The sequence below is a fragment of the Strigops habroptila genome, chromosome 8 (assembly GCF_004027225.2).
Source record: "Strigops habroptila isolate Jane chromosome 8, bStrHab1.2.pri, whole genome shotgun sequence".
NCBI lineage: Eukaryota > Metazoa > Chordata > Aves > Psittaciformes > Psittacidae > Strigops > Strigops habroptila.
The window spans coordinates 4068547-4094201 of record NC_044284.2 but is presented as its reverse complement, the minus strand read 5'-3'; the positions used below and the strand labels follow the sequence as shown (position 1 = coordinate 4094201).

At 45.5% G+C, this 25655-nt stretch overlaps 1 protein-coding gene across 1 annotated transcript; it reads right to left on the bottom strand.

The window, feature by feature from the left end:
- Window positions 1-1341: 1341 nt before the first annotated feature.
- Window positions 1342-25111, bottom strand: LRRC8C (leucine rich repeat containing 8 VRAC subunit C). The gene is made up of 3 exons (XM_030494199.1): window positions 23094-25111; window positions 9615-9756; window positions 1342-7583 (listed from the first exon to the last, which is right to left on the bottom strand). The coding sequence occupies exons 2-3, from the start codon at window positions 9750-9752 to the stop codon at window positions 5313-5315; spliced, it is 2409 nt and encodes an 802-aa protein (XP_030350059.1). The 5' UTR covers window positions 9753-9756; window positions 23094-25111; the 3' UTR covers window positions 1342-5312.
- Window positions 25112-25655: the final 544 nt, after the last annotated feature.

The window sequence follows — 25655 nt, the reverse complement described above, 5'->3', positions numbered from 1 at the left end:
CAAGTGAAGGACAAATTGGCCCTGGCACCAGCTTGCTGGCAAGCAAATGATGTAGCTGCTGGAGCTGGGAGTCCCACAGGGTGCAGGTTTCTCAGGACATGGTACCTGCTCCAGTCAACTCCTGCTCCCCAGCACACATATTCGGAACTCTGACAGGTTTGTTGGAGCTTAGCTAACTGGGACCATGAACCCCTCCTGCCACCAGCACACTCATAGAAGCATAGAATGATTTGGGCTGGAAACGAACTTAAGATCATCCAGTTGCAACCCCCTGCCATGGGCAGGGACGCCTCACACTGGACCATGTCACTCAAGGCTTTGTCCAACCTGGCCTTGAACACTGCCAGGGATGGAGCATTTACCACTTCTCTGGGCACCCTGTGCCAGCGCCTCAGCACCCTCACAGGGAAGAGCTTCTGCCTTAGATCTAACCTGAACTTCCCCTGTTTCAGTTTGAACCCATCACCCCTTGTCCTATCACTACAGTCCCTGATGAAGAGTCCCTCTCCAGCATCCAATCCACTCCATAAACAGGACACATCTGCTCCAGCTCCAGGGGTCTCATTGCCCCAGGGATTCCCACAGCAGTGTTGCCTGTGCCTCCATCCCCATGGTATCTCCTGCAGGGCCAGTGGGAAGGAGTGAGGCTGCAAGGGGTGGACCAGCTTTCCCAGCCCTCTGTGTCTTCACAGGGAGCAGCCTGGAGGCTAAGAGCAGGCGCTGTCAGCACGGCTCCCTCTGCTCTACTGTGAAGCCTGCCATGCCCCAGGGGCAGCGTGTCCCTGGTGCCAGCTCTCTGCCAGGGCTCATCCAGAGGCAAAGCCGCTGTGCTTATCGCTCCCCTCCTCTCCTTGGGACCACAGTGACCAGAGAGGAGCATTGCTCCGTCTCATCAGGACAGCGTTGTCTTGGTATAAAAACCCCAAACTGAAACACATTATTGCTTCCAACTTATAGAGAAAAAAGGAACATTTCTTGTGCCAAATGCAGGCAGCACAAGCCCATTGCCTTTGGTCAGGAGATTTATAGAGGGTTACATCAGATGCAAGGGCTAACAGCATCAATTCCCTTAGTGCAGGCATCTCCCACCAGCCCTGGCACAGCACAGGGACCGGAGCAGGGGAGCTGCTCCCACTGGGACAGCTTCTTTGCTGGCTGCTGGAGCACGGGAAGTGGGACTACGCAGCTATAAACCTGTCAAGTCTAATGATGTTGTTTCAAGCATATTTTCTTGACTTCCCTCCCAAGGGATCGAACCCAAAAGATGGTTATATCTGATCTGTTGGTAACCCAGAAACAAAACGTTTCCCAAACAAATAATCACATTACAGCCTGACGATGTTCGTTATTACAAAAGAGCATTTTATTTCCATTTCTTCTGGGTGTAGTATATTGCAGTGTAACACTACACAGGTCTATCAGATTAAGATTCTTGCTACAGAAATAAGGAGTTTGTTCATTTGGTCAAATTTCAAAGGTTTTCCTTGGCATTCTTACAGGATTCATCACGACTTAAGCACATGAATTGTTAGATGTGCCAGAAATGTGACATGAGACTTGGAGCAGGCGCTTTCCAATCAGAATTTGCATTAGTTGTTGGGCTGGCTGGATGCACAAATACCCATCCTAACTTCGACAAAAGGGGAGATGCATATCTCCAGATTTTGATCACAAAGCAGATTTGCTTTACAGGCTTAACACACTATTAAGGTTGTCTTCTTATTTTTGATGCACTCTTTGTTGTCTCTGCTTCCATTACCAAGGAAGATTTGTGTTATTTTTTGAGCAATAATGTAAAATGCCTTGCTTATATCCTGGAATTGTACTTGTTAGGCACCTGCTTAATGTATGTAGTTATATAAACTCTTTGCTTACATATAAACCATGCCTAAAGTATTATCCACAAAATGCCCATCCATTCTAAGTCAAATACTATAGGTCACAGAAAAGTCTAGTATGTGTTGCATGTGAATATACATATGAGCAGTACATGAATCACTGAGTAAATATGGCACTTGTACATATTTTCCTGGATGTCATACAGAGTTAGGAAACAATCTTCTCTGAGCTGACATACTTCTAAAATACTGCAATATGGGTTTGGAAAATACGCCCCAGAGACCAGACAGTAAGAAGTTTAGAAAAGTCAGCAGTGCAGCTACCTGAGTTTGTTTCATTAAGTTGAAGCAATTAACAGTAATGTGATAGTTTATCATTCACTGCAAGCCTGAGGGCTGTCTGCCCACAAAAGCCATGCTGCCCAACCCTGCGACAGATAAAGCAGCACAGCTCTCCAAGCACGTGGCTCGGCAAGATGATGGACTGACCTAGCAGCTCAGCACCTCCAAAGTGACTTGTCCCACCTTCTCCTTGTCCAGACCCTGACTGCAGAGTCCTGCTCCCTTGCAGTCCCACCCTCATGTCCATCTGATCCTTTGGAGAGCTAATCAAGGAGAAAATGAGTCCCTTTCTTAAACTGGCTTAGTTTTCTGCTGGATTCTCAAGTTGATTTGTCCTGCGGAGGGATCAGACCAGCACCAGACCAGTAAAGGTACAAGAGAAGCAGCCAGAACATATAGGCAGGAATAGGGAGCATGGGAGGAGGAAGAAACTGCCCCTTTTTGGTGGCAGTGAGCTGTTAGATCAACGAAGCTGTCTCAGTAGACCAAACCCCTGGAGAAGATAGTTATTTGTGTGAAAGTGCTTAGACCGGTATAGTTTATTCCTATCAACGTGAATAAAGGTATGCCAGCACAAGGCACTTTATACTCATGTAACTGTGTCCACAGGAGGGGTTGCACTGGTATAACTATAATCAGTAACAACCAAAACCCCCACATCCCCTAAGTGATGTATTTACAAAAATGGCATAGACCAAGTCTCCAACCTTCAGTTTCTGAGGTGTGCATAACTTCCATTCAGAAAACAGACCACAAACTACACATGAAACAACATTAGACACAAAATAAATTAGGGATTTAAAATGCTACATCTAGGAATAGAAAGATTTCTTTAAAAAAAAACTTTAAATGTAATCCCATATTTCAAATCTAAGTCAGAGAACTATACAGCTCCACCGATTACTTGGACATTTTAAACAGTTTACATTCATCAGGGACAACAGCACTTTGGTTTACATAATTAGGTTAATATGAGCAATGAAACATTTCTCTCCCTCACATTACATCAAAGTGAAATACATTTGGAATATACATACTGCCAAGCTGTTCCAATAAGTGCATTCCATATACGAGTAAGAGTAGCTCTCGCAACAGCTACAGCAGTTTTAGGTCTTTAACAGAACTAAATCAAACCCCTTTAAAAAAGCTTGCTTTGATTCCTTCATGCCTGACCCATTTTTGATTAATCACGTGGATCTTCTCCAGAATGCAGCCAAGCACAAAAAAATCAGCCTGACTTGGTAGTGTGGCAAGCCCACATACCAGATTGCATAGCACACCCTGGATTAATGAGGAAATTCTCATTTCAGTCTGTCTCCCCACCTTTATAAGTCAGACTCTTAAAACAACAGTATGCTTTTGTAGCAAGCTCAAGATCTCAGTTCAACTGTAGCTCAAGACACGCAAGGGCAGTTAGAAAACACTGAAGAGCCACCAACGTGACAGTCATCACACAATTATTTTACATAGCTTTAAACAATCGGCTACTCAATGCCTGCAAGTTATGAACAGCATTGCCTCCGAGAGAAAGAAGTACTGGGGGTTAGAACTAGATGATCTTAAGGTCCTTTCCAACCCTAACTATTCTATGATTCCTAGATATTCCTGCAAAGCATTTATCCAGTGCCTGCATCTGACTCAAAGACGCGTTGTTGGATAGGATGAAGAGATCTCTTTCCAGCAAAATGTTTTACTATCAATGGTTATTTTTTATTAGCTTAAATTAGCTTGTGAGCAGCACATGAGTTATCATATACCTGCCAAACTTGCCTAAAAGAGAGCAAATGGCTGAATTAAATAAACCACTGAACGTGGCTTCAGAGGATAAAGTTCCCCAACCTGCTGCATAATTATTACAGATTATTACATTATTTTAAAAAGCAGACTTCCAACTGTATGATTTCCAATGTAATTACTAGCTGGGAGCTGAAAACATAGCCTTCATCACTGTCCTCTGGTAGGATGGTGATGAAGATCCGGTAGGATGAGACCTTTGAGAAGTTAATGTATTTATTTAATCTCATTTTTGCAAATCTGCAGATGTCCCTGTGCTGAGCTTGGTTATGGGATACCCAAGCTCCACGAAGGAGCATATTAGATCCTATTTCCTTGTCAGAAGCTTTACAAACTAAACATGATTGCACTTTTTCTGGATCCCATTCCTGCAAGGTGCCAAGCATCCCGGTGGGGAAGTGAACTGAGGGGGGCAGAGGGCACTTTCTCCCTTGCAGGACGAGGTGTTTAGGGGAGGATGGGGATATTTCAAGGGAGTGTTTCACCTCATGGGGTTGACATTTCCAGCACAGTGAGTTCATCGCATCCCTTCCACTCAAGTTGGCAGGAAACGGGCAGCCACATCCCTTTGCACTGCTTGGAAACATCTTCAAACATGAGTCACTTTGGTCCGGACTCCGCTGTATGTTGTGACTTTACTCTTCCTGAGGAGAGGAACCCGCGGTCAGTGCCTCCTGCTCGGTGCGTTGTGTGAACAGACAGCTAGACTGAACTTGCCCAAAGGCCCTGGAGGAGTGCTGCACGCTCCCTCAGACCCGGTAAGATACATAAAGAACATTTTCAACTTGCTCTGACCATCTGAGAAAGCCACGTCACAAATAAAAAAAGGATAGTCAACCCAGATTTGATCTTGTAAGATGCTGAACGCCTTCTACTGCCACTGAAGAAAAGAGGAAACAAGGCATTCAACACCTTCAGCACCACCCATCGACGACCATGTCCTAAGGGATTAACAATAACCAGGAAGACAACATAATCATCTACACAACCCAAAGCATACGCTCTAAACACAGTTCCCCTGTTGGGATTAGGCAAAGGAAAAAAACCCAAAATATCAGCAGATAAAACCAATTTCTTTTACCAGTAAAAATTAAGTTACAGCCACCCTTGTTCTCAGGGCAAAACCAACTTAAAAAATACCTTAAAACAGTGAAAAAATACCAGAAAATTTTATTTAAAAATATATGTACTCCTTGCTCCAAATTTGTACAGAAAGGATTTCTTTGAAAAAAAGGAGAAAAAATAATAATGACAAACTAAATGCATATTTGGAGTATGCACTTTCTACAGCGTATTTGGTAGAAGCGTTATTTCTGTATGTAACTCAGCAGAAGTTAGTCATTCAGCTTTCATTTGTTCCCTGACATCAGAAGGCAACGTCTCAAACAAGGTGTCCTCTACAGTGAAACCAGTCCGCTTCAGAGCTCTGCATTCCCCGAGCTCAGGTGGGAGGATTTCAAAGTGATTGCCTTTAATATCCAAGTAGGAGAGGAACACCAAATTCCCGATTTTAGGAGAAAGCACTGACAAGTTATTTTTCCCAATTTTCAGAGTCTTCAGTTTTTTGCAGAAGTACAGTTCATCTGGCACGCTCTCCACTTTGTTGCAGGTAATGGAAAAGTACTGTAAACTCTGCAGAACTCCTATTTCAGGTGGGATAAAGCGAATGTCATTGTAAGACAAATCCAAGTATCTGATTTTGTTGCATAGGAATAGGTGGGACGGAAGAACCTCTATTTTGTTATGGCTGAAGGAAAGCCGCTCGAGACTGGTGAGTTTCTTTATATGCTCTGGGATGTATGTTATGCTGTTGTACCACAGCTTTAGGATTGTCAGTTTTCGCAGATGTTGGAAACTTACTATTTCTTCAATGGATTTGAGGTTGTTTTCCTTTAGATCCAATTCCTGAAGACTGAGAAGGCTGAAGACTGCGTGAGGTATGCGCTCTAAATCACAATGAACCAATTCCAGCTGTGTCAGATTGACCATCTTCTTCAGGTTGTTGAGCATCACTAACTTACTGCCATCATTATGGATGCATAGTTTTTGCAGGTGACTTGAAACATCGACTGCAGATTGTGGGATTTTGGACAAATTACTTTTTATGTAAAGAACTTTAAGGCTTTTAAGTTCCCGAAAAGACTCCAGTGTAATGTTCTTGGAAATATCGTGACTTAGGGAGCCAATTAAATAGAGCTCTTCCAAATTTCTGAGGCCATACATCCAGTGTGGAAGTTCTCTGATGTCATCGAACTTCACACTTAAGATCTTGAGATTCTCCTTTAGAAACGCCAAGGCAGCACTGTGGATCTTCACAGAGCACTGGTGCAACGAGAGCTCCTGGAGGTTGTCCAACTGTGCAATGGTTGCTGGTATCATGACATTATTGATGATTTCAAGTTTTAACGACTGCAGCTCAGTAATTTCAAAGACTGTGTCGGGTAGTCCAGAGAGCATGAAAAGCTGTAGCTCCAAATGGCTATGAGAGTTCGTCTGTAGCCTCTGCCGCAGTTTATCTGCAGTCCACTCGTTGTTCAGGTTCAGCTGTTTCAGCTTATTTTCGCTGACTTCAGACAGGAAGACAGCAAACCTCTTGGAATACAGAGGATCATACTGATCAATCATATGAAGCATAAAAGCAAAGTCATTCTTGACATCTGGGATATCATCAATTCCCGTCTCTTGCCGAACATATTCAAAAGAATACTCTTTCAATGAACGGTAGAACAACCAGTACAGCGTATAAAGGCATGTGAGGCCGTAGATGCTTACAAAGCACAGGTAGCAGTAAGAAAGCTTAGAGAACAGATGTGCCATCGTGTGATTGCAGCAAAAGTTCTTATATCCTGTCATGTCTTCAATATCAACATTACAGACTACTGTAAAATTCACCTCTGAGACTAGCGCCGTGTTGTAAGCAATAATAATAAGGAATTTAATTACCTTAAGTACAGTCTGGCGAACATACATGACATAGAGTATGTCACCCTCCTCCACGTGCAGCCGAAATTTCTTCACCTTTTCAAACAGCGCTTTGGCCTGTTCCCCTTCTTTCTTATCTAATGCCCCAGGTGTTCCTTTGTCCACAACTAACTTCTCAGGGATTGATTTTAAAGACTGTGTCTTGACCAAAGTGCCTTCAGTGCTTGGCGGGATAGTATTAGACTTGTTTATGTTGTTCTTCCTGTTATCTTTCTCTTCAGAGTCTTCCCCCGACACTTCGGATAAGGCTCTTGTTGTCCAGGGAGAATCAAAACATTTCCCAAGTATTGAAATGAAGTGTTCAATCTTGGAGCTCGATCCAGGGAATTTGAACCAAAAGTTACTACACAGCATGAAGACCAGTGTGTGTATAAGGACAAGGTAAGGGAAGTACTTGGCATACCAGTGCAGAGCACGCTCGTAGCACACCTGATTTATAAAGCTGTATTGCTGAAGGTCCAAATCAGTCTTCAGTCCTTTCATTTCAACTGTAGCTGGAGGGGTGGATGGCTTGGGTGGAGGAAGGGGGGTTGTATCTGGGATTGTGTTAAACACATTTGAACTATTAGATTGGTTCTGGCAAGGCTGGATGCGCTTTGGAAGGCATATTATCTTGTCTTGCATGACCTGAAACACACAAAAAGACATCTTTCAAACTCATGTACAGACAGTGGTGGCAGTACCAGTGAGTAGCTGTGCTTGGAGCTCCTCCAGCTGCCAGGCTCCACAGCCTGGCACTTGGCCACACAGGCTGTGCTATTGTTAATATTATTGTTGTTGTTATTGTTCCCAGCAAGGCACTTGTTCTATATGCCAAGAACTAGGTCACCCTTTTTCATCTACCGTTAGCTTTCCATAATTTGAACAAAAAGGTACTGAGATAATCCAGAAAAGGGAAAAGTGGGGGTAATGCTTTCCGAAAAGACCACGGATCTCCTGCATTGCTCTCCCCAGGGACAGACTGTTCTTGCCAGGTGTGTTCACCCTGGCTACACAATGTTCAGAGACAGCTTAGGCTTGTAACCTGCACAACTGCATTCATGTGGCTGTATGCTCACACTGTGATGTCTTATCACACGGGAAATAGCTGACAAAGAGCTAATGGGGCATATCATGCTGGGACATTATTAATCTTCAGGTTTAATAAAGACAGATAGGGATATACAGAATTGACGGTATTTGTCTGCATGTGTGCACGGATGTCATTTTTGTTCAGTTTCTCATACACAGAGTCCTTGTACCACACACCTGGAGGGGGGAAAGTAGCTCTGTCCTGTCCTTGATTTGTCTACAAGGCAAAAAAAGCAACCTTCTTAATTTGGGCTGGCCATCCATATTGGCAAACTGAGGTCAGAGAGCCTTTAGGAACCAATCACCTTTGGTTTAACTTGGGGTAACAGTTTGAGTTCAGTGCAAGGCTTCCTATAGGTCTGAATTTAAGATGCTAACCCATGTGATAAACCAAGGAACTCTGTTATTTGCTCTGAATGACTAACTGGGATTAGCCCAAACACAGTGTGTGTAGTGTAAATGTATTCTTTGACATCATGGTTGTTGAAAGCACTAAATACAGGGTATGCAGCAAAAGCTGCCAAATTCAGATCCTCCTTGATGGTCCACACTGGCTTTTAATTCCTAAGATGGAATTAAAAAACCAAAATTACCTATTATTTCCAGTGCTTCTACACATTATTTTCGCCTGTGCTTCATCCAACCAAGCAGGTAAACTTAAAAATAACAGATGTTCTACTTTGTGTGCTTAAGAAAACATTTCGCTACTAATGCAAAATTATGCCCTCTATAAAGAGATTTTTAAACATGAACATCATATCTTTTCAACTGAAAATACTTGAAATGGAGAATACAGGCAAAACTACAGCTGATTCCCCTGAAATTTGGGACATAGTATGAGAAAATCATGTAAGTGAGCAAATTCCCCTGAAATAAGAGCTCTGCCACTGTTTCCCTTTAGCTCCATTTCTAAGTCATGCCAAGGAACATGAGATTTCTGCTTGTACTAGTACTATAACTTTCTATTTTTGTGGAGTCCATCCCCAATAGTACTTTCATTTCTTTTCAGCTTTTGGCTCTTTAGCAAAACGTAACTCACAGTGATTGTCAGTAATTTACGTGTAAGCATCCTCAGAGATGTTTTGTAATGGAAGAGGCATAATATTAGTTGTGGGTGGTGGTAATAAAATAAGCACATTCATTTCAAAACCCTTTGAAGCGTAACAACAGGAGGAACATTAACATTTGCCAAATGAAAACAGAAATTACAAAATTACATTCTTCAAACTTTTAAACAGAAAAATGGCAGCAAATAAGAAGCTCAGTTGATCATCTGTTTCGTTATGCCAAATTGTGGTGCAAACAGGCATCCAGGCACAAGCCAAGCCAACAGCTCTTATCTTAGCTGGCACCACTCCATCAACTCTAGCGCAGCTCTGCTGATTTATAGCTGCTAGAAGTCTGGTCTGTGTTATTTGATGTTGCTACCTAAACAGCTTTAATCCTGGGACCAGCAGATTTTTGCTTTGTTCACGGTGAGCCCAGGAGATAAAACAAGCTGTGACACCCTGCTTCCTTACTCATTTGTGGTGTTCTTTCAGCCTCACCCCAAGAGCGCCCGCCTTGCATCAGTCCCGATGGATTTACCTGTAATGTGCACCCAAACACACCAATCATGAGCATGGCGACGGAGAGATAATCCGTGAACACATCCCACCAAGGCTTCAGCACCCTGAACGCCGGCTGCTGCTCCGAGAACTGGCGAAACTCGGTCACGGGAATCATCGTCCTACAAAAGAGCAAGGCCAGGGTTTAGCCTCCTGCAGCCCGTGTGAGCAAGTACTTCTGTGAGGTTTGAAGGAAGCTGCTCTGGAAATGGAACAACCAGGATGTGGCAGAAAGGTTCCCTCTAATATCCCACCTCAGGAGAGGGATGCTCGTGCTGTCCCCGGCAGCTCCTGTGAGGAAGGGAGAGCAGGACCAGGGTCCTGTCCATGCAGGCAGGCAAAATCCTTTCTACATTGACTCCAGCCATATCTGATGAGTCAATGAGGTTGCATGATCCCCTAAAAATCAGCCCATTCTGTAGATAGAGACATTCAGCTTTATACACACTAGCTTTGATCTCAAAGGTCTGGCTAGAATGCTTGTCCTGAGCTCAAATTTCACAGGACCATTTAGCTATCACGTTTCATTCACTTTCATTTTATTCATAGTGGTTTCAGGGATGCTTTGGAATATTTGTGTGCATACTCACTGCAGTTTTAAATCTACTATGATTTGAGCGCAAGTTGCAAAAGTGCTTTAGCTACAGGCAGATCAAGGGCTTTTATCTTCACCTCAGATGTCTAGGCTTACATCATCACATCCTCTGAAATATCAGCTAACACATGAGCATGTACAGGCAAAGCAACTGATTTTAAAGCCTACAGCAGATCATGTAACTGAATCCCTGAGCTCAAACCGGTACTGAAACTCCCCAGTAAGTTACGATGGAAAGATAAATTCACATGGGAATGCAACAAAGATACTCCCAAGGGCAACTTACAAAACTCATGCTTTAACTAACACCGTAAATGCCCACCACAATCACTTTGTATTACAATAATATTAGGAGAGCCTATAATCCTGATTCAGCTGGGACCCATTAGTGTGGGTTTGGTGCCATCCAGGCTCAGTGATAAGCACACCCTTGCGGATATGCTGCCCAGGGACTTGAGGGAATCAGTCCATTCAGAGCTGGGGATCCGGTAGGGAAGCACTCAGGCCCTAATCACTGTCATTCATGGCAAGCATACAGCCGTGCCAGGAATTTGCAACTGACTCCCACCACACTGACCATACTCACTTTGACACCTTCTCAAGGTCTACTTCTGCAGCTGATCCTCAGGAGGCACCGCAGCCCCATAAGGCAGAAGGTGACATCTCTAAATGAACATGGGTCAGTAGCTAGGCTGGGGCTTTGCAGCTTTCTGAGTGAGTAGCATAAAAACCTTTTAGCCCTTGTTCCCTGCTCCCCTGTCGTCTTGCAGCCCTCACGGGAAGCTTTAAGCACTGCTTGGCCAGGCAGAAGAACCTCTCTCGGCCTCCTGTCCTTCTCAAAGCTGTCCCCAGGATGCGTGCTACACTGCCAGACGCAATCCACGGCTGGCAATCCCCAGGGGGAAGGCAGGCTGTCCTTTGCAGCACTTGCAAATTAATAGCCCATCAATGAAAACAATGGCGATGCAAAGCCTCACTTCACACAGCCAGGTCAGAGGACCAGCAGCATCAGTGCCAACAGGCCTGCATCCCTGGAGTGGCGGCAGCTCCCAGCAACACCGGAGCTGAAGAACATCACACACTGATCTCTCTTCATACCCTCATGCATTTCACTGCCACTGGTAAGGAATTACCCTCCTTTTTTTAATTTCCACATAAAATGACTGGCAATAGCTGCTGGTAAGCTTTAAAAAGTAGTTTTTCTATCGAGCACTGAAACACATCGAAAATTCTTACAGGAATATGCTAACATGGATGTCAGCTAACTAGTTGCCATGCAACAGTCCTGCTCAAAGCTTTGTAATACATATACCACTGCTGGCTCAGGTTTTTTGGCTAGTTAGCTGCCTGGAATGCCATCAGTACGCCCAAGTATACGTACCAACAGATAGCTTTAAAATCACAGTATTTTCTCCCCTGCTCCCTCCCTTTAGAAATGGCTTATGAGTGCTTTTCATATTCTGATGCCACAGCCTCTAAAGGTTCTACTTGTAAAGTTCTTCTAAAAGTACAGACAATTTGAGCATCAGGTGAGACAAAAAAACATGTTTCCTACAGTGAAGGCTCTGGAGAAAACATGAGTGCTCTCATGCACCAAAACATGTTGGGACCAAATCCTTGCTGGTTAGACATCTAAGGAACTCTACGGATCTGAGCCACGGCGTTATGGAAGTCAGCAGTACTGAGACAGGGACAGCAGATGGGACTGGAAACTATCCTGCAAATTACTGTGCAGGGACAGCTTTCAAGACCAAAAATTAATTTTGCTGTTGCATTTGATAGGTTTCACTCTGTATTTTTAGGGGTCTTTGTTGTATTATACGTTTGCTTTATTTCTTCTAAGTGATGTGTGGGGAATGCAGATGAAGGCAGATAGTTTCTGGCACCACCAATACATGCTGCTCTGCTCCCTTGTTCCCTTTAGAGGCTGCGGTTTGCATAGTGTGACTCCTCATTAGTAGAGTGCACATACTGTTACCGTGGTAAATGGGCCAACGAGACAGAGACCTGCATACAGAAAGCCTCTCTAAGCCATGCTAGAAAACCCATCCCTGAGGGTGGAAGGTCTGCAGTCCAACACCAGGCATCAAAATCTGTGTGCCACTTCGGTTTTCCTTTATTGTTAAAAAAAGAAGATAAATGCTGCTGAATGACAGTAATAGTACTGCACATAAGAATGATAAATAAACCAACAATGTCTAATGACAGGTAGTATTTTTTAGCCTCGGGGGAAAAGACATTCACAAGAAGCTTTAAAAGGAGATTGGATGTGAAGAAGTGGCATAAGTGTTTTCCAACATCCTCTGGAGAAACCCTATTGCTTCTCCCCTTGCTGCACTAGCAATAAAGAGGAAATGCTGGAAGGAAGCACAGAGAAGCCCAGGCTTACCAGCACTGCTGGCATCTGCATGCAGGACAGGATGACACGAAACCGCTCTTGCCTCTCTCTTCCGTTGTGGCCTGTTCAGTGACTGAAAGGACACCTATTAGCAGCGGCTCTGAGGCCTTAGAGAAGACATAGCAGGTCCACATGGCTCAGAGCAAGCCTGAAAATTCCCTCCTGGCCATGGCTGGAGCCTGGCTCTTCCCCACTGGTACCCCCAGGGCTGCACCACTCCTAGACTCATTTATAACCATGCACAATCCAGGTCTGCATAAAGTAAAGTGATTCTGTCAATAATGAATTTAAACAAATCGAACCAGGGATGATGGGTTCAAACTGAAACAGGGGAAGTTCAGGTTAGATATAAGGAAGAAGCTCTTTACTGTGAGGATGGTGAGGCGCTGGAAGAGGCTGCCCAAAGAAGTGGTAAATGCTCCATCCCTGGCAGTGTTCAAGGCCAGGCTGGACAGAGCTTTGGGTGACACGACCTAGTGTGAGGCGTCCCTGCCCATGGCAGGGGGTTGGAACTGGGTGATCTTAAGGTCCTTTCCAACCCAAACCATTCTATGATTCTATGCTAATTTGTCACACTGCAGCCCAAATCACAGCCATCTCTTGGACAGCACAGCATCTACTACAGAATCTTACCTCTTGTAACAAGGAGATAAAAGAAAAGGAATTCAACATTTCAGCTGGTGAAAACAAAGATAGCATTACTAATTTCAGTTCACTCACATTCAAAATGCTATTTAATGGCATAATACATTGTAGCTGAAATGTGCAGTTTGACTTATGTTAAATACTATTCTAACCTACTTTAGGGAATATTGAATTGTAAATATTGGATATTTGTTTTCAATTAAAATCAGAACTCATTCTCCTTTTTTTTCTCCCTCGAATTTCTAAAAATCCTCAGTCTCTAGAGAAAGGAAGTCTGTACATGAGAGAAATAATCTGGTAATCAGCTACCAGAAGGAAATAAAATAGGAACTTGGGGTAAAAACAAACAGTTGTACTGGCTGTTAAGCAATGCTGCAGAAAAGAGCTGAGCATCTGACAGATGAAATAAAGACCAACCAACCAAACAGCCCCCCCAAACCAAAACAAAAGTGAGGGGAGAGAAACTAGTACAGCTTTTATTATTAAAATTTCTAGTAAATAGAGAAAACTATTACTGAAAATGAATACATGACAGTAAGATGAAATACTCGAATCTGGGTACAAGGAAGGTGTGATATTTACTCCAGCAGAAAAGCTAACTACAGGAATCAGCTAATGCATGAGCAATTAGGAGCAAGACACAACTAATGTGACCAAAAAGAGCTAAGGAGAATAAATAGAACCACGTCAGAGAGGAAAGTATTGGAAACAAAATAAACTTCATAAATCTAGAGTTTGAACCAGCGGATGGTTGTGAAATGGCTGCATCATGGAGCAAAACAGCTTCTCATCAATCAGCCTTCATCAGAGCGCATAAAGGAAAGCGGTGGGGACAGTTGAGAAGCGATGCTGGCTCTTGCCAGTGCGGCTGAAGAGAAGAACGCGTGTGTGTTACCAATGGGGCAGCCCGCGTGATGTGCTGCAGAGCAGAAAGGAACTTAACCCATTAACTTCCTGCCACGCAGAGGAGCTCAGGCGGGTGGCTGGAGACGTGGATGTGAATCACAGAACCCCAGGTTAGAAGGGACGTCAGGATCATCTGGTCCAGCCTTCCTAGGCAAAGCAAGAAGTGCTTTGAAGTAGGGAGAGAAGTAACATCATTTCTAGCCCCTCCAGAACTCAGTAGCAGTAGCTCTTTCTCAATACAAAAGGACTTCTCCCTTTTTTGAGAACTTCTTCCATTTAATACAACTTTGCTAATACAGCTTAACATCCATCTCAATGTCACTGCCGACTTCTCAGCTTGGACTGATTCGCATCAGAACTGGGCAAAGACAGCAAAAAAGTAAACTGAGAATGCACATTTTGCCACTCAAATACATAAAGTAAAATAATTCACTTAGTTTTCTGCTATTTGGGTGGAACATTTGCTTTGCACACAGTGGCTAACCGGCAGTGGGAAGATGAACTGGTTCTGCTCTCCCCTATAAGACCTCTCCCCATGAAGCTGTATTCATCCTTTACACCAAAAAAACATTAATGCTCAGAGATGTGCCCCTCTGGTACAGCCCCAAATAAAATTGCTTTTAGCTCCTAGCAACTTCCAGGCCCCACGCTCCAGCTATTGCTAGGTGACGGTTGCTATTTTTAAGCAGATTCTCACAGAGTAACTCCATTCACTGTATAGAGCGTAGCTGTGTGGATTGACACCAGCCCTCAATACGCTGCTGGAGAAAACCATCAACCCTGCTCCCACTCAGCCCCACCTCAGCTTTCACAGCAGTTTGTAGAGACACTGTGACTACAAGAAAGCTATATTAAAAGAAACTCTGCTATTTTATGCTTCAAGTAGCGGTTACCCAATCATGTTGCCATGCATTGATCATGCTGCCATCCATTGCTTGTTTTAGGGGAACATCCACAGCCACACATCAGAATTGGAGCCCCTGGGTGCTGGACAGGCAATTAACATCCAGGATTTAATGGTTCAGTAGAGGCAGGATATGAATAACACACCAGAGGGAAAAGGAGGAAGAACGCAGCAGGAGGAGAGAGATAACATTGCAGAAATAGTGACATTTACAACTGGGAAGCATAAAACACTGAGGTTTCTTAAGCTGACTAGAAAAGATGTTTAAATGATTAGCCAGCTGATGTTTAACCACGTTTCCCTAACATCCCATCAACCCTCCTCAGATGCAGGATCAGCACCACCACCTCCAGAGAACAGTGTCCAGTCCAAGCAAGTCCCAGATGCTACGGATATGGCCCCAGCACCCCCATAGGGAAGGAGCTTTCCCCTCAATGTCAGGGGCCTCAGGCTGGTAACCACAGGGCCACAACCGCAGCCAAGCTGAGTACACCAGCAAGGGTCAAGGTTGAGATGTCAAGAGACAATTCAGACTGGGGCTGCCTGGCGTTTCACATCAGATCCACTGAAAGGAGAAGTGCATGGCTAGTCAAAACCCACTCTCCTGGCTGGTTTAAATATACTGCATGTGTTAGGATAAATTATGGAATGCCTTTTGGGAATAGTGCTGCGAGTAGGACTCTGGGTTGGTTCCCACACATGATTTATTGCATATTTATCTTCATTATAAGGAAGAAGTTCTTCCCTGTGAGGGTGCTGAGGCGCTGGCACAGGGTGCCCAGAGAAGCTGTGGCTGCCCCATCCCTGGCAGTGTTCAAGGCCAGGTTGGACACAGGGGCTTGGAGCAACCTGCTCTAGTGGAAGGTGTCCCTGCCCGTGGCAGGGGGTTGGAACTGGATGAGCTTTAAGGTCCTTTCCAACCCAAACCAGAGCACAGCACACATGGAACACACAATGAGCTTGTGACCTGGTGATGTGGAATGACAGAGCCTGAGTGCTGCGGGCTGCACGTGCAGGGGCTGCACTCCAGTGGGTTTTGCTTTACACAGGACATGGCACTGCACATCCTGAACACCACATCCCGCTGTCCTTGGATGAAAACATTTATTACTCCATATAAATACCGTAAAATGGTTCTTCAGGTGGTTTGGTGCTGTCTGGCCTCAGCTGAAGTTTACTCAAGTGCTTCTCAGCACAGAGCCTGAGGCTGCACTGGAAAGCAGAATTCTTCATTCTTATTTTGCCTGATTGGGAACTGCACACTGAGACAGTTAAAGAAGCAGGGATAAGGGTGTTTGGCAATCAGGTTCACAGTGATGTATTCTTAAATACCCCATTTAAATAAAATCATGGGTCTATGCAAGCCTCAGGGGTTAGGGCCACAGTTTCCTCTAGCCAGGGCCAACAGGCACAGCCTGGCATGAAAATGGCTTGGTACTGCAGTTTTTACTGCAGTGTGAACAGCTGCCCACAGCTGGCTGATTTATAAACCTTCGGAAACTGGGGGTTTGCATGTCTCATCAGCTGAACACTTCAGTGTGTGTTCAGGAGCCCCGCAGAGCTCCTGGCACTGCCCGTGCTGGCACCACGGATCACAGATAACCAACCTGCTTCACTTCATCACCTAACCTGGAGAGGACTAAAAGTGGACCCAGGGACAAGGCACCAAGTCTGGAAAACTGAGATTAGACTAAGGGGGAAATGAAATGATAAGGGCTGGAATTAGCAACTCCTAATTCCCAAAAGGTTGATATTCCATCCTTATCAGTGAATTCTCACGCACACTGTATGTGCAGTGAAATAATTCCTGAACTATGCTGACATTTGCTTTTGGTGGGTATCATGCTATATATTTGCACCGACCAAAATGCCCAGCACTTTGTTAAGTGTAGGTGCTTGGTCAGTTTCCACGTAACATATAATAATATCTCTGCTACTAATTTCTCCATGTATTTGAGGCATTTCAGAATACCAGTTCCCCTACTAGGCTTTACAGCCATTGGTGTTTCCTGTCATATAAAATTTAAACACAAAATTGACAACATTTTTGGGTTGGAAAAACTCCTTTGAACGCTGCTTGAGAGTAGAGAAAAAAAGTATCACACATCATTGCCACTTCTTCAAACACTCTGGGTTACTTTTTGTTCCATTGACTGTAAGGGAGATTTTCATAGGAAGAAATACCATCACCCTGAAGTAAGAAATACAAACAAATGATGCTGTTGCTTAAACATAAATGCTAAGTTAAGGAACTGGGAAACTATTAAAAACAAACCATTTGCATCCAAGCAGTTATTTTTAAAAGTCCATGTGTTTACTGTATTTTCAAACAAATACATCTTCTTTGGGCTGAGGCTGGCGAGGAAATGTGGCCTGGAGGAACCAGAGAGCAGGAGTCAGGAGTTCCCACTGGGACCTGGCTATGGAATCCCTGAGCTCCTGCTTTGGGCACACCAAACTGACCCGCCACACCATCACTTCTCCAGCTGCAAAACAGAAAGGTATCTACTTTCTTTAATACCTTCGGTGGTCAATCTGAACGAATAGTCCTACAAAACCACAACATACCACTCTTTCCAGTTCTCTGCAGTGGTTGAGTCTGAATTGATAGCATGTCAAAACTTCCCTGCAAAGCCACCAGATTGAATTTGATTTCATACTACGCCTTACCCAAATTACGTGCCACAGTTGGTATTAATTTGTAGTCTGAGGAACAGAAACAATACAGTCTGAAGACACAAAATACATAGAAGACATCATTCAGCACCCACAACTCCGTGGTCCTACAAGAGGCGTGCAACCCATGCAGTTTTCACACACTGAGGAGTGAGCGCAGTGTATTCAGAGGCAGCAGTGAATCCCCCTGCTGCTGTTGGTAGCATCTGCTGAAGCAATGGAAGGTTAAAGGCCTGAATCAAGAACTCAGAGGAGACATAAGGGATGTAAAGAGGAGATATAAAGGATGAAAGGAGGAAGAACTTTAATAAACCACATTTCAAAATATATTCTGCAATCTCCACCTACACATACAGAAAGTGCAGCTTTGGTGATGGATCCCAGACAATAACCTTGTTGTTTGCTTCAACTGAGTCATAGTACTTTTTCATGCATTACACACCAAAAAGACTTCCTATTGTCAGCAGCTCTTTGACTTCCACTTGGTTAGACTGAAGACAAAAAATGTTCAGGGCCAGATTCAGCCAGATAAAGTCTCCATGAAATCACATAGGAGATTTGGCTTTGCTGAGCTATTTGTCCAAATCTAAAGGAAAGTACACTCTCCGCGTTTCCATGTCAAAGATTACTTCAAAGGCAATACTTACCATTTTTCAGCTCTGGGAGTAACATTCTTAGTTTATCAAGGCTATCACTCAAGCTGCTGGCCCTCTTTCCAGAGCTGCAAAATGTTCTTAATGCCAGTGAAAACCTTTAGCAGCAAATCAAAGCACTGAGCGAGAAACCATCCAGCAAGGGATATTTTAGTACTCCTGAAATATGTCTTAATGGTTGAGAAAAGTAAACTCACATCAAGTTTTAATCAAAGTTACACCAGGTTTTCCACAAACACTTATTTAACATAGTCAGATAATGAAGATGGAAACAATGCTGTAGCATGTCAAAGGACAGGCAGTATTACACAAACCAGTGCCTTCCTTGTCAAAGGAATAGTCAGGGGCCTCAGGCTGATAAAAGTGCTCATAATAAGAAAGTTCAGCTTATGTAATTAAAAATTAATTCCTAATTGGGACAGGAAGCACAAAGGGTCCATTCTGAGTCTTAAGCAGCTCAACCATCTGAAAAGTTAGTTAAAAACTTTTTATGCAGTGATTGAGCCAAAACCATTAAAGAAATGCCTGTTTTCACCATTTGTGAGACTTTTTCACATAAAGGATCTTTTCTGCTCCCACTTGCATGCTACACAAGAGAGCCTTCTAAACTTTGCAGTAGTCTCACAAACCACGGATCCCAGAGCGCCTGGATAAACACACAGGTATTCTCAGCCCAAAACACAGCTGATGAGTTTTCTTCCCCCTGAACCATCCTTTGTGACAGAAAATCCCTGACAATAAAAATAAAGCTCATAGTCTCATTCATACTCCTGAAAGAATAAGAAAGTAAATCCAAGCACGTAAAACGGATGTGATCTACACACACTTGAAGACAAACACGAACAGCTACAGAACCTGTTCACATAAGGTGACTTTTCAGGATCACAAACTTCAGAGATGTGGAATACCAAAAGTATCTGCCTAAATTCTCTATTGGACCTTTTCAGTACCCAGCCATGGCCCGCTGAAGGGGAATTAGCTCTTGTTCCACTGAGAAGTCTGTAGCTGCATCACAAAACAGAAAGAAAGGCTGTTTCCATCAAGCCTAAACTTTGTGAGATCAAAGCTGTTGCTGAGGCGGGTATCTGACCACACTAGAGTGGGTGCGCAGGTCTTGGAAATTATGTTGTCGGGGTAAATGATGGCAAAGAGCAAATACTCTTTTTAATCACGTTACACTTTACAAAGGGCTTTTCAAACAATATTGTCTGTGAACACCCATGAAAGCTATCTACCCTTGAGACGCCTCATTCACATCAACTGGAACAGGAGGTCTCTAACAGTGCTCAGGGCACCAAACCTGCCCTCAGACAGCAACCTGCACCTCTGAGCTGCTGCATTCTGCTGTAAATCACACGTATATCAGGATCTTACCCCACTGCATGCTCAGGGCAGGGCTTAACTTGTGCTCTGCTTCACCATATGCTCCAGAGCAAGCAATTAGTCCAAACTCCCACCTTGCTTTCAATGCTGAGTGAATAAAACTGGAAATGTTCTCAGCATTTCAGCAGTCTTCTTTTAGTGCTGGCTTGTTGAATTGGGGGTTCCCATCAATACAGAATCACTATGTGCTATTGCCACTGAAGGGAGATGTGAGCTGGCGTCTTCATTTTCAGCTAATAATGGTTCAGCCCAGGGTTTGAAGCTGGTATAAAAGGCTGGATGCTGCTCACCTGAAAGCCAGTGGAAAAGTTAAAGTTTACTTTGAGAGTGAGAAATGGATTTTTAATGCTACTCTAGAGGGCCAAGTGTTTTCACATATGCTGGTTCAAATTCAGTAGAACTTTGTGCTCACCGTGACAGCAGCAATAGCAACTTTCCATGGAGAAAGGTGCCACTTTGCATTTCAGGAGGGGCCTTTGACTTACTTTAAAACTAAGAAAAAACATGCACTGTATCTTAATGAAGGATTCTCCCAAGCAAATGGAAAATGCACAAAGCACATACATGACACTATCCTACCTTTAAAAATCTGACCTGATCGAACATTAGATTGTAACTCAGTCCTTCATAGGAGATGGGAACAGAGTGGACACAACCTCCAGACTAGAAAATTGTCCAAAAATATCATTCTGATCCAAGCCTATGACTCTCTGGATGATACAGAAACTTTACAGTTGTAAAGCTTATGCTGTGTCTGATTAATTGCTTGTGTCAGGCACTAGAATGAATACAGTGCAGGAAAGCTGAGCCAGGCTCTGTCAGGTTTAAAGGCAGCTCTAAGATGCTTTGCCTGCCTGGAAGCCAGAGATGCCTGCCCTGCATTATGAATGAAAGCAATGGAGCAAAGGGCATACTCACACATGCCTGAGAGAGTGAATCAAACCCAGTATCCTCCCAGTGGGAAAGAGATCTTAGAAACGCCAACCCCAACACAAGTCATTGCACTATAGCTTGGATCTGCACCAGAGGTTTGTCACAAAAAAACCCTGGGCAAACAGCTAAAGGATGAAGAAGAGAGTAAAGTTTCCATTATGTTGAGCATGTGAAATCCAACAGTTGTTAACATTCTTCTGACAAATCGCTCTGGAAGGAGAACGGCTTCTCTGCTTTACTAAGAAAGGTTTTAAGGCAAGTATTTTGGGGTTCTCTTTTGCTTTCCCTGAGACAAACTGTTTCATTTTCAGGGTTTCCTTTAATACACAGCCCCTCCCCTGCCCTTCACAACTCTGTGACAATGAGGACAATACCTTTTCACTAAATTCTCTCAAAGAGGAAAAAGAAGTCCTGTAAAATCAACCTCCAGCTCCTGTTATTGTGAATTGTTCGGACAGTAATGGAAATGCTTTCTACTTCCCGCAACATTCAAAAAGGCTTGTGCTGGGAAGTGCCTTTCTGGTGCTGAATAGGGGCCACTTCAACCAGTTGCAACTGAGGTCAATGGACAATCGGGGGAACTGCTCCTCCCAGCACTCTGAACCAATTCCTTATTTTGGGTCTTGCTGTGTGTCACTCTGGCGCTGAGGCCACCTCAGTATTGTTTCACCCCCTCTACTCCCTCAGAGCCCCTCATTGTGGGCCTCAAAACCCAGATGCGAGAGGAAATCAGCTCCAACTGGTACAGGAACTTGTTGCAAGGTAGCACCAAGCACCAAGGCAAGGAACTTGAACGAAGAACTCAGCACTCTCTGGTTTTGTTGCTCGCTGACAACCAGCACTGGCCTTTTCCAATACACACAGACACACAAAGTAACTACATTTTCAGGCTTTCCATCAGAAGTTTCTTTCTAAAACTGCTTACAAGAGCAAATAACAACAAAAAGCCCACAGAAAGTTACATTACAGTAAACCTCCAGCAGGGCCCGTTAGCATTCAGACTGGAAAAAAACAGCATCCCCGTGGCCACACATGTAACAAACGCAACTGGAAAAGGAAATGATTCAGAAACCACAGGTGCTCAGCACCAGGCTGCTGTGCCTCGCTGGCAGCCCCATGGCACTTGCAAGACAGCAGGAACCCAAGGCCAGGTTAAAATTGGAGATTAACTTGGACGTGTGCTAAGCCCAGCTCTTGATGCTGATCTGAACCACAGGGGCAAAGAGACATGCCCAGAAGGGTGAGTGCTACCCTCCAACCTGCTTTCATCATGCTAAGAAGAAAAGTAAAAGCAGCGGGAGGGGAAATGTGCAAACTTGGTTGAATTGGGGAGATATTTTAATTATTATTTATTTCCAACGTTGCCATCTTTTTCTCCACTACCTTGCAAAGCACCTTCCTGCTTGCCCAATGTTCCACAGCATCATTCAAGCCTGCAGCACTCTGTGGGAGCAAACACTGTCTTCAAACAGTGCTGCTCATAATACTGAGTCTTTCCCCACAGAAAGTACTTATTCCAAAAGTAAAAGAATTAACAAAGGAAAGCCATAGCTCGCATAGCGATCTGAGCAATAAAACACCTCACTTTTAAACGTTTCATCCCGAAGAAATTCTAGCAGGATGCTCTCGGCAGTCTTTCATAAGCCTCTGATTTTGCTTGGTCAACTCTTTCAAGCGAACTGGACAAATTGCATTTCGTGAATAATGAACAAAACCGCCCATCACACTGCGACAAGGCAGAGCCGGGTTCGAACCGATTTCAAATCAAGACCGCCGCTTTTTTACTCCCCTAAATCTCTTCGAAAGCAGAGCCAGGGGCACGCCGGGGCCTCAAAGTGCTGCCAGGGGCTGCGCTCACCCCCCCCCCGGCCCGGCGGCAGGGACCCGCCGGCACCCTCAGCCCGCACCCCGCCGAGGGACCGTGCTGCCCGCATCGCGCTGCCGCCGCCTCCCCGTAACGCGGGATGGGCTGCGCCGGGTTTGTGCTTCTTTCCCGGGGGAAAACACCACCAACGGCTTCCCTCAACGCGCCCATCTCCACGGCGACTGCTTCGCCGACCCCGCTTTCCGGGAAGCCCCGCTTGGCTCCGGGCCGCCGCCCCGCGGGGCACCCCCAGGGCCGCCCCAGCGCCGCGGCCCGGCAGGGGATGGGGAGGGATGGGGCGGCGACGAGCCCGGATAAAGTTTGTCTCCCCGGGCGCTGCGCAGGGATGGGGCAGCACCGTCGGCGGGCAGAGCGCGTCCCCGCAGCCGGGTCTTCCCTCCCCTTCCCTCCCTACCGGAGCGCAGCGCCGGGCCCCGTCCCCGCTGGGCCCCCTCCCCGGCGCATCGCGGAGGGCCGGGGGGAAGCAGCCGGCGGCTCCTACCTGGTGCGCGGCCGGCGGGGTGCGCGGGGTCAGGGGCGGCCGTGCGGGAGCGCGGTCATGCCGCGGTGCGGGGCTGAGCGCGGCGGGCAGGGCCGGGCCGGGCGGGGCGGGGAGCGGAGCGGAGCGGAGGCCAGGCCGCCCGCAGCCGCGCTCCGCCCGCCGCCGCTCCGCCCCCCGCCGCCGCGGGGCCACGTCTCCGGCCTGACGCAGGCGGCGGCCGGGGGGCGCCGGTCGGGCCGGGCAGAGCAGCAGCAGCCCCAGACGTGCCGCCCCGCAGGCCTCCCCCGGGGCTCGCTAGCGGGAAGCGGCCGCTGGGGCCTCCGGGAGGGCCCGCGGCATCCCGAGGCGGAGCGGCGCGGTGGGCGCTGGCTGAAGAGATGCGGCGTGAAGTCGGTGTAAGGGAGCCCCGAGGGGGGCGGCGGCAGCGCTAATTGCGATGGGAAACCCTCAATCTCAAGGCGCGGGGCCGTGGGGAGACTATAAAGAGAGCAGGCTGTAAAGCGGCTGGGATCGCATTAACAATAGACAAGCGTCTCGGAGAGCGACAATTGGAAACATAAACTCCTGGCCCAGCAATTCAAAAAGCGCAGACTGAAAACTGCTGCGGAAAGAAACCACATATTTGAAGGGACTTTCGTCCAGCGTTTCCAAGAAAGATTTACATCTCTCTCAGAAGAAAGAGACGGGACAAGTTCTGCATCAGAGGGAGGTACTTGCCCTCTAATGACTCGCCCCTAACCTTAGGGATAGCGTTGAGTATCCCTTGGGGACAGTACAAATATGTAAACAAATACAAACATATAAGCCCACTGGGGGGGAGTTAATGGAAACAAATACAGCATGAGGCCTCACAGCTGTTTTGCTGCAAGGATGTTAACTGGATTGGGATGCAGACTGAAGGTCTGCCATGCAGAGCTGTGGGTAATTCTGACTCCGTGTATTTTCTGACCCGTCTGCTTCAGGGTTGGCTGAGGGCATACTCGGGGTCCTCATTTGGGAACCACTGATGTGATTTATAGCTGTGGGAGTCCAGCTCATCGTCTGGCTGAAGTGTTTGCTAAAGTGCTTTGCTGTGCAGAACTGCTTCCCTCAGCCAAAGCCTTGAGGCTTTCTGAGGCACCTCAAGAAATGAAGAGGCTGTTGGCATAGCTCCCTCACAGTCCTTCAGAGCTGCCAGCCTAAAAGATGTCAGCAATACTGTACCATGACATAATTCTAAGTGGGGATATGGCTGAGGAATAAAACAGGGCAAATGAGCAAGGTTTCCATATGGACAAAAGCACCAGGTTGGGGTTTTTTGAGCTAAAGAAATGCTTATGGTGACTGCAGCATTCATTTTATTGGTTTCTTTCCATTACTCTTAACTCCTGGCAGCAGCTTTGAGAATCCCTCCCTGTCCTGGATGGTTTCTTCTTTCAAACATTTGCAGGCAGTTCTGCTGTTCACCCTTTCGTCATCGCTTAGCTCATTTAGTCCTCTCTCGTAAGTCAGTCCCTCCCATTACCTAATCATGGTGCTGCTTTTCCCTAAAGTCCCTCTCAGTTGCTCATTTATTTTACGGTGACACAGGGTCCAGTAATCCTGCCATTGTTAACGTTTCCTGTTGTGGACTTTGGGGTTATTTTTGTTCAGAGCTGCTGCAGTACTTGAAGGACTGAGCTGAGTTTCGCCTGTGAAGAATAATTACAGGCAGGGTCACCGATACTGCAATAAGAAACATGGTCCATGGGTTATTAGAGGTGGTGGGTTTGGGGGTGGAGGCTTAGTGCAGTTCTGGCAGGTGAGCTGATGGAAGAAAGCCCAAAAATTCATGTTTGATATTAAGCACACAATAGACGCTCCAGATACTTTGCTCCACTGGAAAAAAAACTTACCACCTGCAGAAAACTAGTTTATTTGTGAATTCCTGCATTATTTTCTGGCAGGTGATGTCTGAAGTAATGTGGGGGTATTTATTTTACTAAAAGTATTCTTTCCTCCAAAATGATAGGCAACACATATGGGATTAAACCATGTGTATGAGTGCAAGTTGGTGACATCCTTTGATTTCTGGTTGCCTCTCTGGTTTTGGCAGACTCCAGAGGAACGTGGGACAGGTCACATAAGAAATGCCATTACTGCAAACTTAGCACATTGGCTTTTCTATTGATTGTCCTCTTCTGTGGTTCATAATTTACAAACTCCAGAAGTGTTACTGCTGCTCCCAAGTGCTGCCTTGCAGTATTTAACCTACAACAGAGCCAAGAGCGGTGCTGGTTTGTACCCAAGTTAAGGCTGTCACAGACCAGCCTCCAAACCCAGCTGGACACAAGGACGGGTGGCACTGTCAGTGCTTATATGACAGCTATAATACCATCAGTTATTATGTGACAGTTCACATACCCATGGGCTCACTCCAGAGTGTGAGCCAGGTTCAGGATGCCCAATCGTGAAGTCCCTGCTCAGCACCCTCATAGCATCTACTAGGATACAGCCCCCACCTTCTACTGATTTCTCCCTGGAAAAACTTAAGGCCATCCCAGACCCAAAAACCTGGGGTCCCAAAAGCAGCTCTGAGGCTGA

Coding starts and splice junctions, on each gene's coding strand:
- LRRC8C (XM_030494199.1), bottom strand. CDS start 9,752: ATGATTCCCGTGACCGAGTTTCGCCAGTTCTCGGAGCAGCAGCCGGCG. Junction 7,584..9,614: donor TGTTTGGGTGCACATTACAG/GTAAATCCATCG, acceptor TGTGTGTTTCAG/GTCATGCAAGACAAGATAAT.